General features: G+C 47.8%; 1 protein-coding gene across 1 annotated transcript in view; it reads left to right on the top strand.

Annotated features, from left to right (window-relative positions):
• LOC119403637 (suppressor of tumorigenicity 14 protein homolog) overlaps window positions 1-15,423 on the top strand; it is a 78,424-nt gene that overhangs the window by 37,257 nt on the left and 25,744 nt on the right. The window contains exons 3-4 of the mRNA XM_049418380.1: window positions 5,954-6,194; window positions 11,576-11,695. Of these exons, the coding sequence (XP_049274337.1) occupies window positions 5,954-6,194; window positions 11,576-11,695 (361 nt within the window). The remainder of the gene's footprint in view (window positions 1-5,953; window positions 6,195-11,575; window positions 11,696-15,423) is intronic.

Genomic DNA, 15,423 nt, shown 5'->3' with positions numbered 1-15,423 from the left:
GGGTGCTGCTTTAGGAGGTGGCGGCACACCAGCGTTGTCCATCATAGTCGCAATTTCCCGGCAGTCACAGTCATCATGATTACAAGATGAAGCGAGGCGGTCCGCCTCTTCATTTCCAGCAATGCTCACGTGCGAAGGTATCCACTGGGCAGCTAGGGACACCGCACGTGAGAGAATTTTGTCGGTGGATTCTATGATACTGCATAGAATCGATTTAAATGTGAACATATTCGACAGATATCTTTCTGGCAGGGTGAAAATTCGTACGAAAATTAATAAACTCTCCAGCCACTTATAGTCCAAAGTTGCTAACGTTAAAATTTAAAAAAATTATAAACTTATACACCCATTTCAACAATCGGGCTACTCTTGATATGGCCAAAGACCGGTTGCCAAAGGAAAGATTCCCCGGGTTAGTCTACGAGGTTCCATGCACGGACTGTGACACCACTTACATCGGCGAGACAAAAAACTTCCCCGAAAGGATACGGCAACATCGAAACGACGTGCGTAGCTTCAACGCTGCGCGAAACGCTCTCGCAGAACACAGCGAAAAGATGGTCCATCGCGTCAATTTTGACGACGCCCGGGTCATCGACATGGAAGGTAGCCACCAAAAAAGACAGTTCTTAGAGTCCTGGCATATCCAAACAACACCTGGAAATGTTAACCGCTCAAATGGAACCTTACCGAGTTAAACAACAAAATTGAAACAGAAAGTACATGTGATTTCTGGAAGATTACTTTATTTTCGCTGAACACTATTGTAATGAATGTAACGTTCACGGTCTACGGAACCAGTGGGAAAAAACACCGCAGCAACAAGAACGGCGAGAAGAAGGACGATGGAGAGGGGGGACGCCACGAAAAAAAGTCGCTATAGCTTCGAAGCCGGCCGAACAGTCATCCCTGAGGAAGGGACAGAATTGGTCCCGAAACGTCGGGTCAGTTTATAGTTTTTTAAATTTTAACTTTAGCAACTTTGGACGGGTGGCTGGAGAGTTTATTAATTTTAGTATGCATGGAATCGGGCTGTCGGCCTCTTTTCCAGAGAGTCTGCTAAGGAAATCGTGAGAGTCTGTAAGGATGACGACCTTCGACGTAGGTAATCCTTCTTGCACGTACTTAAAGGGACTGTCTACCGTCCTTCATCGCTTTTCTGTTTTGTACCGCAATAGAAATCGTATCGCCTGAAGTGTCTAACCTTGCAGCGGTTTCTCTGGAAAGTGAGTAGAAATTTTTAAAACAGAATTTTTTTTCTGCCTTCGGTCGCAATGCCCGGTTCACGCCATTGGCGTGAAACATGCCCACAACACTGGTTGCTGGACGAGATGACGATTGCAGTGCCGGTAAAAATTAAAACCGAAAGTACTTGTGATTTCTGTAAGATTACCTTATTTTCGCTCAACACTATTGTAACGAATGTAACAGTCGCTTTCAGCGCGCTAGTGGTTAGATGAAGCCTTGTTATACGATTACAGAACACTTGTTTTGATGTAATCGCAGTCTATGCGTTTATTTTAGCACTTCTGCCGCAATCCAAGCCAAGTTGATTAATCAAAAAGAGACTATAAATGCACGCATTCACAGCACAGCACATCTGATACATCCTACCAATAATACAGCGGCACAGTGCGACCAGCGCGGAGGGCCGCATGGCATAGCGCATGAGTTGAAGCAGACGAGATCGAAGACGGCGCCGCAAGCAGCGCTACCGGACGCCTATTTGGATGCGTAAAAAAAGCATAAAATTACTCTCTGACGCTACCTAAAGCTGCCACAACTGCGTAAAATACAAGTTCGAGTTATACATGTTGGTTGTTTATTCAATTGGGTCTACCTGCGATGATTTCTTGTCTTTGGCAGTAGATTAACCACATCGTTGTTGGGTGACGGTAGCGGTCATTATTTCACGATTTTCAACATCAAACTAAAAATATAATTCCTTTCTTATGGGACAAAAGCATGCTCGTTGCCGCCGATGTGACGAACGATCTCATTTTCACCACAATCAGAATTTCTTTTTCCGAGTGGTAGACAGTCCCTTTAAGGGCGACATCAATCGCTGCTAGTTCCGCAGTCACCGATGATTATGGGTGAGGTATTTTAAACACTCGTCTGATGTCTGTCGAAGGACAAAAGAAAGCTGAAGAAGCCCCTAGGCCGTCGCTGCGTAGAGATGCGTCCGTGAATACTTTAACATAATCTCCGAATGCATCTTCCCCATTCATCTGTCAATTCTAGAAATACGCAAAAAGTGTGACCAACCTGTTTCGGCACTATTCTAATTAGCCCAGTTGCACTTATTCGAAGAAGAATGACCCGCAATGGGGCATAAAGCAGCAGTGTGGGTGTCTAGCCGGCAAGCTCTCGTCATCAGCACAAGACGACGAGAGCTTTCTGGGAAACCTTCTGCTCCGAATGCCTCCTCGTTCCCTGCGGTCATCGGCACCGGCCGAAACCGGACAGACAGTTCCATGGAAGGAGCGGGAGGAGTGACACAACTGCAGAACTCGGGCATTTTTCAGCACCTCGGAGGAAGGCGAGGGGATCACTCTGGGCGGGACCCTACAAAGTTGTTTCCTTATAATCTCTGTTATTTTAATGCCAACTAAGTTTTGCTTTTTTACTAAGCTGGAAACACATTTTATATTGTTGTACAGACCAGGTAAGCCCCGATTTTTCTATGCTTGTCCTGAACATTGCTTGGACATAAAACACGCTGAAATGGAACGCAAATATGTAAACAGTAAGAATGACGCAGACAGTTAAAAAAACATGGTTGATCCCTCCGTCATAGGAATCAGAATAACACGAAAGTAAAGCGTGCCCTTACAGAAGTAACTGAATGTTTACTGTACATTGATATAAAATAGTTTGCACAATGTATGTTGATGTCTGGCAGCTAACGGCACCGTTTAACGTGTATGCACCCACTTTGATGATTGGTGACACATTTCCATACCGACGACTAACGTCCATGTTAAATGATTAAACAAACCCTTGTGGTAGATGTAGTAGTTAACGGTGAAAGCGTAATCAGAGAACAAGGTGTGATAGCCAGAAGAGCGTCGCAGTTTGGACGCAGAACTTGGTCGCTATCCCGCGGCATGTTAAAATGTGATTGAACACCACGGCCGGAGTAGAAGGAAACGCAAAGCGCGTCGTGCCGCCCCGGTAGCCCGGCCGCGATTTTTCTCGGGGCGAACGCGTGAGCGGGGAACGCGGTGTTACAGCCAGGTGATTCAGGCGCGCGTCGCAGAGCTATTTTTGGTTTGGATTAGCGTGATGCTATGAACGCGGCCGACGCTTTTACGACGCTTGGGCCATTGTCGCCACCTTGCGGCGTGTTAAGGCACTGACAAAATTGAATTTCTATTGAAAACGCGCCGAATGGGACGGACGTGTAACGCGTCGCAGATGCTAATCGCGGAGGCCATGGTAATGACGAATTATTTTACCTTGCCGCTCCCAGAGGGCTACACCACCCCGCTGAACGGGAGAACGGTAGATATAAAAGGCGCGTTTATAAATCCTCTCGAGTCTGTGACCGTGGCGCAGTGGATAGCGTGCTCGGCATCTGTTGTTGCAGACCGAGCGGTCGTGGGTTCGATGCACGGTGACTAAACCTTTTTTTCTTTGCCATCTGATCGTGTACCTTTTTTCTACGTCATTTCCGTGACGGAAATACGTCATTGAAGTCTTAGTGGACCCCGGCATAAAACACTTTCGTGTTAAAACATGGCTGATCCCTCCGTCATAGGAATCGGTATAACACGAAAGTGAAACGTGTCTTCACAGAAGTACTGCTTATTGTGTAATGATATATGAGAGCTTGTACAACGTCTATTCGTGTTTGGCAGCTGTAGCACCGTTTGACGTGGATGCACCCATGTTGACAGCATGTCTCTATCGCGACGACTAACGCCCATGATCATGATTAAACCGTTGTGGTAGCTGATGTTGTGAACATATATTTGGACACAGCGAATCGTGAATCCCGCGTAAGGATGATATCAACAAGCTCATAATCCACACTGGTACCCGGTATGCGCTTCTTCAAAGCGTCGTCAATTAAGGAGAGAAACGGCACGGTGTGCGCTTTCTAGTAATGGGTAGCCGACGCCTGTGCTCATGCATACATAACACACACTGCGCTTCAGCAACACGGGAGGTAGAGGTTCGTAGCCTGAGCCGCAAACGCGTGCGTCCCGCTGGCCTCTGTCTCGCAGGCGCTGCTCTCGCTCCACCAAGGCACGACATTCACCCGTCGAAATCGCGTCCTTTCTGCAACGCATATTGCAGCAGTTTTGTTAGTCGGTGCTCTCGCAATTGAAGCAGTCGGCGGCGGAGAAATCCCGTTGGTGCATGTGGAAGCTCCACTACTCCGATGCGCCGACGCAAGCTAACACGAAGCCAAAGGCAAAGAACGTAACTGCATCAAGGGTGCCTCGGCGACGCCAGCGCGGCCACTCTACCTCTCTGGTATCGAGACACTTTAACCATGACCTCAGATATCGCGTGCAATCTCGGAGTAAGCGCTAGTAAGTGTCGATCGTGAAGCGTTACTTCTTTTCACCTCTCACACACGGCGGCACTGCACCGCTCCACCCGCCGCGAAAGAGAATGTGTGAAAGATATAAGGCGCGTTCGCGCCATGCCTAGCATCTCCCGAGATGGCTTAGTGGGTAGGGCGTCGGGCACTTGCCGTCGCGGCCGCAACGTCGTGGGTTCGATTCCCAGTGGGGTATCTTTTTCTTGGTTTTTTTCTTTCTCACCCGTTGGTTTCCATTTTATCAACGTCATATCCGTGACGGATGTACTTGGTGGACCCCGGCATAGAACACTTTCGTGTAAAAAAGTAAGAATAAATCAGATAACTCATTTTGGCAGCATGTTACAAAAGACGAAAAACAGACCAGAAAGAACTATGCACAGACCTAGGTAATGTGTGGCATGCAAATATAGGATTGCTGAGAAAGCAGGCCTGCTAACAACCAAATTATGGTTCAGAATAGTCTTTCAATAATGATAGCAGGACGCACATATATACAGTACGCCAAGATGTCTTCTGTTAGGTAAATGCTTGTTATATTGCATTCTGCATCGGTACCGGTGGTGTAATAGAATCAAATTTGTATACAAGACAATTTCATCGCATGTAAGTCAAACTTACATCCACGACATCTTTCAAATCACTGATGTTTGAAAGCCACGACAGGCAAAACAATCCCATTGTTGTATTCTTCAGGTGTCGTAGCGAAGCACCACAAGATCAACTTCAATAACCATATCACATCACAATTTTCGCGAAAGATACTGCGCGCATTTGAGTACGCAGCACAGTACAGAGAAACGTCAAGGCACCGACACAACTAAAGATATAAGAAATGAGAAAACAAAAGGTCTGCTGGGCTTCGACGTTCGAGCGCTTCTTTTCATCGAGATGGCCACGTGACTCTGAGAGGGACGCGCATACCTGATCATGCCCCCTCGCTCTGGCGGAAACATGAAAACAATGTCGCTGCAATTAGTTTTGTTCAGGTGGCTTAGTGGAACCAGTATCAGCTTGGCAAGCACAGTTTAGCAAAGATTTGTTGTTTCGCACGGTGATGTTGCGATATCTTGTATCATAAGATACATGATTACTTATTTAATGTATCGGATATACAGATACTGATACACATCTCGCGAGGCGTATCGCGATACAAATACATGATACCCCAAGAGTATCTAATATAGAATCTAAGGTGCGTGTGTCTTCGATGCTGCCCAGCCCTGCTGATGGCGTAGACGAGCCAACTTCCAACGTTAGCGCTCCTTAAGTCTCGCTCCTCTATGTGACCCAGTTAATTCTACACAAGGACTAAAGTTAGCCTGCACTGTGTTTCCGATTGTCACCATCAGCGTTCTTTTGATCTGTGCTTCTTGTCTTCTCAAACTGTGACTCTAGTACGTCAAGCTGTACTTCGAAGATGTCGACCTGGACGCGCTCAACTACTGCAGCGGCGACAGGATCGAGGTATGGGAAACTCTGATCACAACGTCCAGCCGGAAGCTTTCTTTTTGCGGTTCGCAACGGCCGCGAACGTGGGTCTCCCGTGGTGGCAAGAGCGTCGAGATTTTCTTCAAGACAGATGAAATGTTAGCAGGAAGAGGATTCAGGATTCGATTCCAGGTCACCGATGACAACGGTCAGTTCCTGCTTTTCGTGCGCGAAACGCCATGCGCGCCTCTGAATATTTTTAGACGAGAGATATTTATTCATGCCACTGTAACATAGCGAAATGAATCTTTATTTCGTCGTCTTTATTTAATGCAGAGCACTTTAGGGGCACGGGCTGTCGTCGTCGCTAACGTAACGCAGGCAAAACCACGCATAACATAGCTATCTATAACATACCCATGTACAGCAAGGGGGCGAGAAAGGAAAGTGAGGCTGAGGACAAGCGATGTGAGGGTGAGGAAAATGAGTAATGGAGGGGAAGGAGGAAGCTAATATGCTGTCATTCCAGGCTGCCATCTTGTGTCGCCGCTTAGCACACGCCCGCAAAAGGATGCGTAGCATAGCCATGTATTGCAAGGGAGCAGAAGGGAAGTGAGCGTAAGGAGTGTTATGAGGGCGAGGAGGATGGAAAGGAGAAAGAAAGAGGCTAAATCGCAGCATAGTCATGTATGGCATTAGGCAGGCGGTATCATGCATAGCCTAGCCATGTATAGCAAAGGGGCAGGAAAGAGAAAGAAGCGAGGATGACGGAAAGGAGGAAGGGAGAGGGTAGAGCATAACATAATCATGTATGGCGTCACGCAGGCAGAACCATGTATAGCACAGCCGTGCATCGCAAGGGGGTGGGAAAGGAAAGTGAGGATGAGGCGGATGGAAAGGAGGAATTGAGGGGGTAAAGCGCAGTAGTCATGTATGGGCAGGCGGAAACAAGTATATCATGGCCGTACATGCCAAGGGGTGGGAAAAGGTAGTGAGGGTGGGCAAAGGATGAGGGGAGAGGGTAAAGCACGGCATAGTGATGTATGGCGTTAGCAGGCAGAACTATGTATAGCGCCTGTGGTTCTGTGTCTCCGTTTTGTCTTTTCGCGCTACATGATGATTATTAGCAAGCACCAACTAACCCAAGAACGAATCCTTCTATGTATAGACCTCATGCAAAATCTGCTGCCATCTAGCGGCCGCCGTGTGCATTCCCGCCATGCTGAAGGCCCAGCAAGCTACGCCATGTGCACATAGGCGTGCGCAGAGGGGAGGCAGGGGGGCGGACGCCCCCCCCCCCCCCCCCGCCCTGGTCACCTAAGAAGAGGGGGGCGCAGAGTCTGCCCCATACATTGACTTAATAGGGAAGGGGGTGGCGCAATGAACCTTCGCCCCGCCCCAGCCCCCCCCCCCCCCCCAAAGGGAAATTCTGCGCACGCCTATGCATGTGCACACACGGAGCGTACGTATCAACGTGTGGCGGCTGATAGGAACGGTAATGCCGACATATTTTCTTGTACCTTGTTGCTCAGATAGACGAAATCGGGATACTGAAAAAAACGCTTTGCAGGAAACTAGCGTGCGTGTAATAATATTTCCTTTCAGCCAACGAGAAGCAGCAGATCGTTTCGTTTCTCCGGCTACTGCTTACGAATAACGCCGTGTTTGCGTTCGCGTTCTTAACAGCATCGGCGAACAGCAGGGAACACCCTTTCGTGTCATGCCGGAACGAGACAGTTTTCGCGCCGTGTGCTTCCAGGCACAGACAAACCGGCTTGGTGTACGAGCTTCAAAGCTGCATCGCGGCTTCTCAGGCATGCTTGCATGACTGTTGACGTCATTGCTTTACTTATTACATTGCGCATGCTAGACGGGTAGCTCGTGCGCGTCATCGATTCTCAGCAAGAGGACCGACTGTCCTGGAACGCGTTGTTTTAAGTCAGTTTTCGATAGTGGAGTTTAACAAGGTAGCGTTTTGTTGGATGCTTTGCGTGCGTATTGCTTCACTATGCGTATTTTTGAAGCATTTCATGTGCAATCACTGCCAAATTCACTGGGGTGGCCCGGATGTCCTGACCCCTCCCCTTATGTGTTTAGATTTATACCCCAAGAAGAGGACATATCAGGCTCTCTCAAAAGCTGATCCCCTTTCGGAAGAATCCTGTATCCACTTCTCTGCGTTAACAGATCGGGCAAGTGTGTGGCACTTTTCGTATGAAACAAAAATGCTGTTCCGGTAACTGTGTTACATTCGACTGTGCGTACGTCATCATTGGTTACGCGCTGACGTGGTTTCGCAAGCGTTCAGTCAGCGACGCAAAACTGTCTTGCTACAACGGGTTGAAATTGTAAGGCGCCAGTAGGCCCTGAAAGCGACCATGGGAACGCGAGTATTATAAAGAGACAAAATTTAAACCTAGCTCATAGCTTCATTCTCAACGACCCTGAAAGCGACCATGGGAACGCGAGTATTATAAAGAGACAAAATTTAAACCTAGCTCATAGCTTCATTCTCAACGATGGTAGGCTTACGTGTGACTCGATGAGAAACTTGCACCGAATGGTCCACTGTTAAAGGGAACACTTGCGTGCAGGGCATCTTTGGATTTCGCTCTCCTACAAAAACATAGTGGCTCATATTTGTATAAACCTGCTGATGGTTGACAGTTCTGCCTCTTTCTGACAGACTCGTGCAGCGCATGAGCAATGTTTCTCCGTCCACTTGCTGTTAGAGAGCCAGCAAAATGAAAGATGCTCAATGGAGTGTTCCCTTTAACAGTGGACCGTACTGTACCTTCGTTCTCGTTGTGAGGCAGTTATTCACACGTAATATCTATCAGTGCAGTGACCAGGAAATCTCGGTAACGTGTACAGGACCTTGTACACTCGTCTGACATTTTCATACCCTGATTTATTACTCTGAAAGCAGATACAAGCAAGTTATAGCAGCGACAGCAATACGATTCGGACACACGCCTCCAACAAGGCGCCGGAAAGGTAGCTTCGTGAAACCTCCGACAGATAGCAGCAATTTTGCATAAAGTCTATAGCATAGCCGTGTATAGCAAGCGGGTAAGGAAGCGAAGGAGTTACGTAACGGTGAGAAGGACAGAAAAGAGGAAGTGAAAGGGTAAAGCATAACATAGTCATTAGGCAAGCAGAACCTTGTATAGCATAGCCGTGTATATATATAGCAAGGGGGCGGTAAAGCCACGTGAGGGTGAGGAGGATGGACAGGATAGAGCATAGCGTAACCAAGTAAGGCATTACGCAGGCAGAACCACGCACAGCATAGCCGCGTATGGCAAGGAAATGGGAAAGGGAAGTGGGGGTGAGGAAAAGAGGAGAGGATAAAGCATATTATACACGGCATTAGGCAGGCAGAACAATGTATAGCACAGCCACTTACTGCAAGGGGCGGGGAAGGGAAGTGAAGGTGAGGAGGAAGGAAATGAGGTAGGGAGTACACCGTCATCATATGCTGTCATCTCATGTCGTCGCTTGGCGTTACGCAGGCAAAACCAAGTATAATATTCCTAAAGGGGGACGGAAACGTATGTGAGGAGGAAGGGAAAGGGCAGAGAATAGCATAGCCATGTATAGTGTGGTGGGAGGGAAAGTAAACTGAGGGTGAGGAGGGGAGAGCAAAGTATAGCCGTGTATAGTATGGCATATCAATGAGACGGAAAAGTGAAATGAAGGTGAGGAGGAGTGATGTAGCAGGACGGAAAGGAGGGGGCACCACTGCATCACAAATGAAGGTTTTCTTTCCTGCCATGGAGGCCTAGCAGGCTGCACGGTTGGAACGCCAGCGCGAGCGTCGCTGAATAAACGCAGATCCTTGAGCGACGCTCACAGGCTGCGTTTGTCTTGTCTGCTTCTACTCTGGTGTCTGGTCCCAAGCGCAGTTCAGGTTCACCTAATAATGTCTTTCCAACTAGCCCCTCAACAGACGCTGCTTGAGTTAGTCGCTGAAGGACCGGTGAATCACTGCTCCGCACTTCCTACAGCTTTCACGTTGAGTGCAACTGCATTAATTTTTATTAGTCTAAATAAGGATTGGGCGACCCAGCAAGCCCGCGCGGCGGCGGAGAGGCAAGACCTCGACGTCCCCACGTGGGAGGCCTAGGCCCAGCCAAACAAATTGCTGGTCTCAATAAAAGTTTATTCCTCCTCCTCTAAATAAGGAAGGGTACCTGGAGAGATTATTCAGCCTCCTGATAACAATATACTAGACAAGCGTATTCAGTCTGCTCTGCGTCAATTATCGCAATTCTCATGTGCGGTTTAACTGGAGGAAGTGTCGGAAAAGATCGCGTAAGAAGATTGCCATAGCTGCGCTTTGCGCTCATGCTATCTGCCTCTATGACAACCCGTAATTCCCGGTAGGCCATATAGACGCCGTTTAATGCGCTCGGTCTAAAATAGGTGAGAAAATACAGGTATAAGAACTTTGATCATAGGAAGTACCGTCATCGCTTATATTTATTTTACAGATTTAATAAATGCATGGGCATGACGTCCATGCGGGGCGGATAAATCTAAGCAAAAGAAAGTAGTGAACAAACCTAAAGGGCACGAAAAGTACAGAAGGTCACAAAGCCAAGCGATTCCAGTCATGTAATAGATTGAGCACAAATGGACGGGACACAAGAAGACAAGACGACTACACGAGCGCTCACTACCAACTGGTTTTATTCAGAAAAACATAAGTATATAAAGCATAGTACACCACAAGCGCGACTGCGCACACATCTAGCCAGAAGAAAAAGTTTATTTAAAAAAAGGTTATCTTATATTCCGCTGAATCAACCGAAACTCACTCCCCAGGAAGCATACCGACGTTTGGCTAACACAATCGGTGCCTTTCTTTTGGATGTGAATGCCTCCAGAAGCTCACGTGCCACGGTGTCTCTGCTGCGGCCCAGTACCTTCAGTTCAGTAAACAGAGGCTCACAGTCGCACTCCGCGCAGTGCGACGGAAGGTGCGCGCGCCGATCATTTGTGAGCGACAGCTCATGCTCACGTGCCCGGTCGTTGACACACCGGCTCGTTTGTCCGATATAGGACTTCCCGCAGCTCAGTGGCAACTCATACACGACCGCCTCCGCAGATTCCCTGTAAGGCCAGGTGTGGTTTTTTCCACAAGACGCTTTCTTTTTTACCTCTCCTGCTATGCGCGCACAAAGCTTTGACAGCTTGTTCGGCGCTGATATGGCGATAGGCACATTGTGCCTAGCCGCCACTCTCTTGGGGTTGTGCGTCACGTTGTGTATGTACGGCAGTACCTCAGGCCTGATGGCGCTTTTCTGTCTATCCTTGCTCCTCCCCTTTCCTTTAATTTTCTGGAGGAGCGACTCCACAGTGGCCACCAGAACAGTTTCCGGATATCCCGACGACCGCAGCCGTTCCACTTGCTGGACGAAACTGGTTGAGGCAGCGTGTTGCTGCCTCAACCAGTCCATTTTGCCCAAAAAGGGTCCATTTTGCCAGTTGGCATGGCTAAGAAACTTGAATTAGCGCTGTTGCTTGCGTCATATTTCCGTTCCTTCTCATGTGAGACTTTTCGAAATCCGTTACAACCTGCAGACCTCTGTGGCAAGGATCAGTTCCAGTGCAAGAACCGCCAGTGCATTCGTCTCAGAGGCATTTGCAACGGCGTCATCGACTGCGCCGACGGATCAGACGAGAAGTTTTGCAATGGTGTGGGTAAGTACAAACATTATTAACCTCACCGTTTGGCATGCGGACATTGAAGGTTCAGTGACACTGCACCAACCACAAGGGAAAGATTATTTGTCTAATACACGCGCAAGCCCTAAAGGCGGCTGTGAAGTGAAACTACGTTCACATCAGAGCTCCAGAACTTTCAGCACCAGAACCAATGCGTTTAAATATTCATTGTTTCCTCGTACGATAAACGAGTGGAATGCCCTTCCATTGACATGGTTGCATAGTGCTGAACTAATAGAGCAAATGATTAAATAGACGTAGTAGTATGTCGTTTTGTTTTGATGTAACCATACCTGCTGTATTTAGTGTATGTTACCTTACCTACTGTATTTTATGATTACTGCATGTGTGTATATACATTCTACCTTTGTTGTGTGTATTGCAATGCATGACCATTTGTTTTGCCTTTTTGTTCTTGTAGCACGGATCTAACTGTGTACAATGTATAATAATCAGTTGAATGTATATGTAACCACTCCTGCTTGGGCCGCTCAATGGGCTGCAGTATCCTAAAAACAAAATAAAGTAAATAAAAAAAGCAGGCGGAGGGTGCTTAAAAGGGCCCCTAAACTTCTCAGACGTCGAAATTCAGTTGTGGTACTGCAGTTCTGCACGAGTGTAGAACGAAATCGCAGCCGTGAAAATTTTTCATAACGGTGCCGTAATAGCGGAGTAACACGCGTTTGGTGATGCAAAACTGGCCCTCACTCGCTTTGCTCTTTCTTTCGCCTGGCCGAGTGCTCCTTCTTTTCGTGCGAGGAGGAAGGGCGTCGAGCAGGCAAACAGGTTCTTTTTGTGCATAACTTGAGCAGATGACAATGTTGACGACCTGGCGAAGGCCCAGGATTACCGAAAGGCCCGGAGAGGAGAAAGCATTGTTTCCTGGAATTGCGGGGCACCCACGGCTCGTGACCATACTGAACTTTACGCGCGCGTTTACTTGAAATGTTAAAAAAAATTACAGCATATCCACAGGTGAATGATGAAGAGCTTGGGCGAAGCTCCTGAAGCAATCATATTCTCGGGATCCGCTTCTCGTTGAGCCCGTTTCGCAGCGGCGTCCTTGGCGCGCACCGTCCAGGGATCCGCCTGGCTGCCGCCAAGCGAGCGCCAAGCAAGCGAGCCTCTCGGGATCGAGAGGCTGCCGCCAAGCGAGCGCGGCGCCAGGCGGCAGCCTCTCGAGCTCGCACCTCGGGATCCTGCCGACGAGCACGAGACGCAGCGGCCTTCCGCACCCGGCGCTCCTCGTCGTCCATGGTCCGCCAAGCAGCACGATCCGGCAAGCGCACTCCTCCACGTACGGCGACGATCAAGGAGAAAGAGATAACAGGCGCAGCAGCCAGTCTGAGAGCAGCGGCACCTATAACGCCATCCAGCGTGCATTCACCCAACCGCCATATTGCACACGATGGATGGATGGATGGATGCTATGAGCGTCCCCTTTATAACGGGGCGGTGACAAGTGTACCACCAGGCTCGAAAAAAAACCTTTACTCTTTTTTTCAGCGTTGGCCTAGTGTCTTTACTTCAATTACAACTATTTTACTCCAGAAAAAAAAAAAAACTGAAGTTTTCAGCTCCGTTCTGTGCCCTTTACGGCAGAATGTCCTTATTTTTTTCCCATTATTTATTTTTGTCCTTTCTCTCTAGTTTTCTGCCACCAATACTCTAACCGTCTCTTACTTATTTCAATCGCGGGTGTGTTCAGCTTTCCATTGTCTCTAAAACCCAAGGCGTCATGTAGGCTCGTGCCAGGTGCCCAAACGTACACCTGGGTGGATGTCTCCACATTCAATCAGAACATGCTCCGCCGTTTCCTGATCTTCCCCGCAGCACGTGCATTGTTCTTCTTCTTTACTGAATCTCGCTTTATAACTACCCGTTCTAAGGCAACCCGATCTCGCTTCAAACAGTAAAGCGCTTCCCATTGAATTGTCGTAAAATGCTTCCCTCCTTATTTCATTTTTGCCCTTTCGGTAGTTACTCAAAGCCGGTTTTTTCTCCATAGCTGCCATCCAGTAAATCCTCTCCGCCTCTCTGACTTTTCGCTTAACGCTCTTTGTTGACATACTGCTTACACTACCAGCCGTATATTTACTAGTGAGCCTCCTAGTTCTTTTTCTCCACTGTGTGTCCACGCTCTTCCTATACAAGTAACGGAACACCTTCTCTGCCCATCTACTCTCCTTCATATTCCTTAGCCTTTCTTCGAACCTTATTTTGCTCTGAGCCTCCCTCGCCTCAAAACCTGCCCATCCCATATCGCCCTTTACAGCCTCATTTGTCGTCTTCCCGTGAGCACCCAACGCGAGGCGTCCCACAGTCCTTTGATTTATATCCATTCCCGATTGCACCTCTGCCCTCATGCACACCACTGAGTTCCCAAAAGTAAGCCCCGGAACTATTACACCTTTCCACAGACCTCGAAGCACCTCGTACCTATTGTATCCCCACAATACTCTGTGCTTCATTATTGCAGCATTCCTCTTTCCTTTTGCTGCTGAGGCTTTTTCCTGTACCTCCATGTACCTGTCACCCTCATTTATCCATACTCCTAGGTACTTGTATTCGCTCACCCTCGGTATTTCTTGCCCCTGTATTGACACCACCTGATCACAAGGGTCATTGAATACCATCAATCCACATTTCGTTACACTAAATCCTAGTCCTAGAGCTTCCCCTTCTCTTCCGCATATATCCGCCAACTGCTGTATATCCTCTCGACTGTCAGGAAATAAGACAATATCGTCAGCATAAAATAATCCTGGAAGCTTCTGCTCAATCATCACGCCGCCCTGTTTGTGTGACAGATTAAAACCAAAGTTGCTACCTTCTAGCGCTTTTTCCATATTCACCATGTACAGCATGAATAACAGCGGGGACAAAGGACATCCCTGTCTCAGCCCCTTGCTAATCTCAACGTTCTCTTTGCTACTCATTCCTTCCCATTCTATGCAAACTGTATTTTCTCGGTATATCTCCCTCAAAAGCTGTGTACAGTCGTCGCCTATGCCCATTCCTTTCAATATACCCCACAAAACTTCCTGATTAACGTTGTCGTACGCCCCAGTGATGTCTAGAAAAGCCATGTACAAGAGCCTATTTTCTATTTTAGATATTTCTATACACTGAGTGAGAACAAACAGGTTATCGTCTAACCGCCTGTCGACTCGAAATCCATTCTGGAGTTGTCCCAAAATATCGTGGTGTTCTGCCCACTTTTCTATTTTCATGTTTACTGCTTGCATCGCCAACCTGTATAGTACCGATGTAATGGTTAGTGGTCTATACGAGCGAATGTTATCCTTTTCTCCCTTGCCTTTATAGATTAAGTTCATTCTACCTTTTCGCCAACTATCCGGTATTTGCCTGTCCTTTAAGCATTTTTCTACACCTTTCAGCAGTGCTTCTTTAGTGCTATTTCCTAGCTCGTTAATGAGGCTAACGGGAATCCCATCTAAACCCGCGGCAGTGCGCTTTGGAATTTTTCCTTCAGCCTTTTTCCAATTGAAATTCTCCAGCACTAGTTCTTCCTCGGTTGATCTCTCCGCCACACTTTTACTCACCGGGGAAATCCCCTGGACGCTCTTTTTAAACGAATCGGCTGTTACCTTTCGAATGTAACCTAGCGCTTCGTACCCTTCCAATTGATTTCCTCCTTCATCGAGAATATGTTGTTGCGTTGTGGCAGACTTCCTACCTAG

Source organism: Rhipicephalus sanguineus, chromosome 8, assembly GCF_013339695.2.
Source record: "Rhipicephalus sanguineus isolate Rsan-2018 chromosome 8, BIME_Rsan_1.4, whole genome shotgun sequence".
In the NCBI taxonomy this organism is placed as follows: Eukaryota; Metazoa; Arthropoda; class Arachnida; order Ixodida; family Ixodidae; genus Rhipicephalus; species Rhipicephalus sanguineus.
This window is presented reverse-complemented; position numbering and strand designations above follow the sequence as displayed.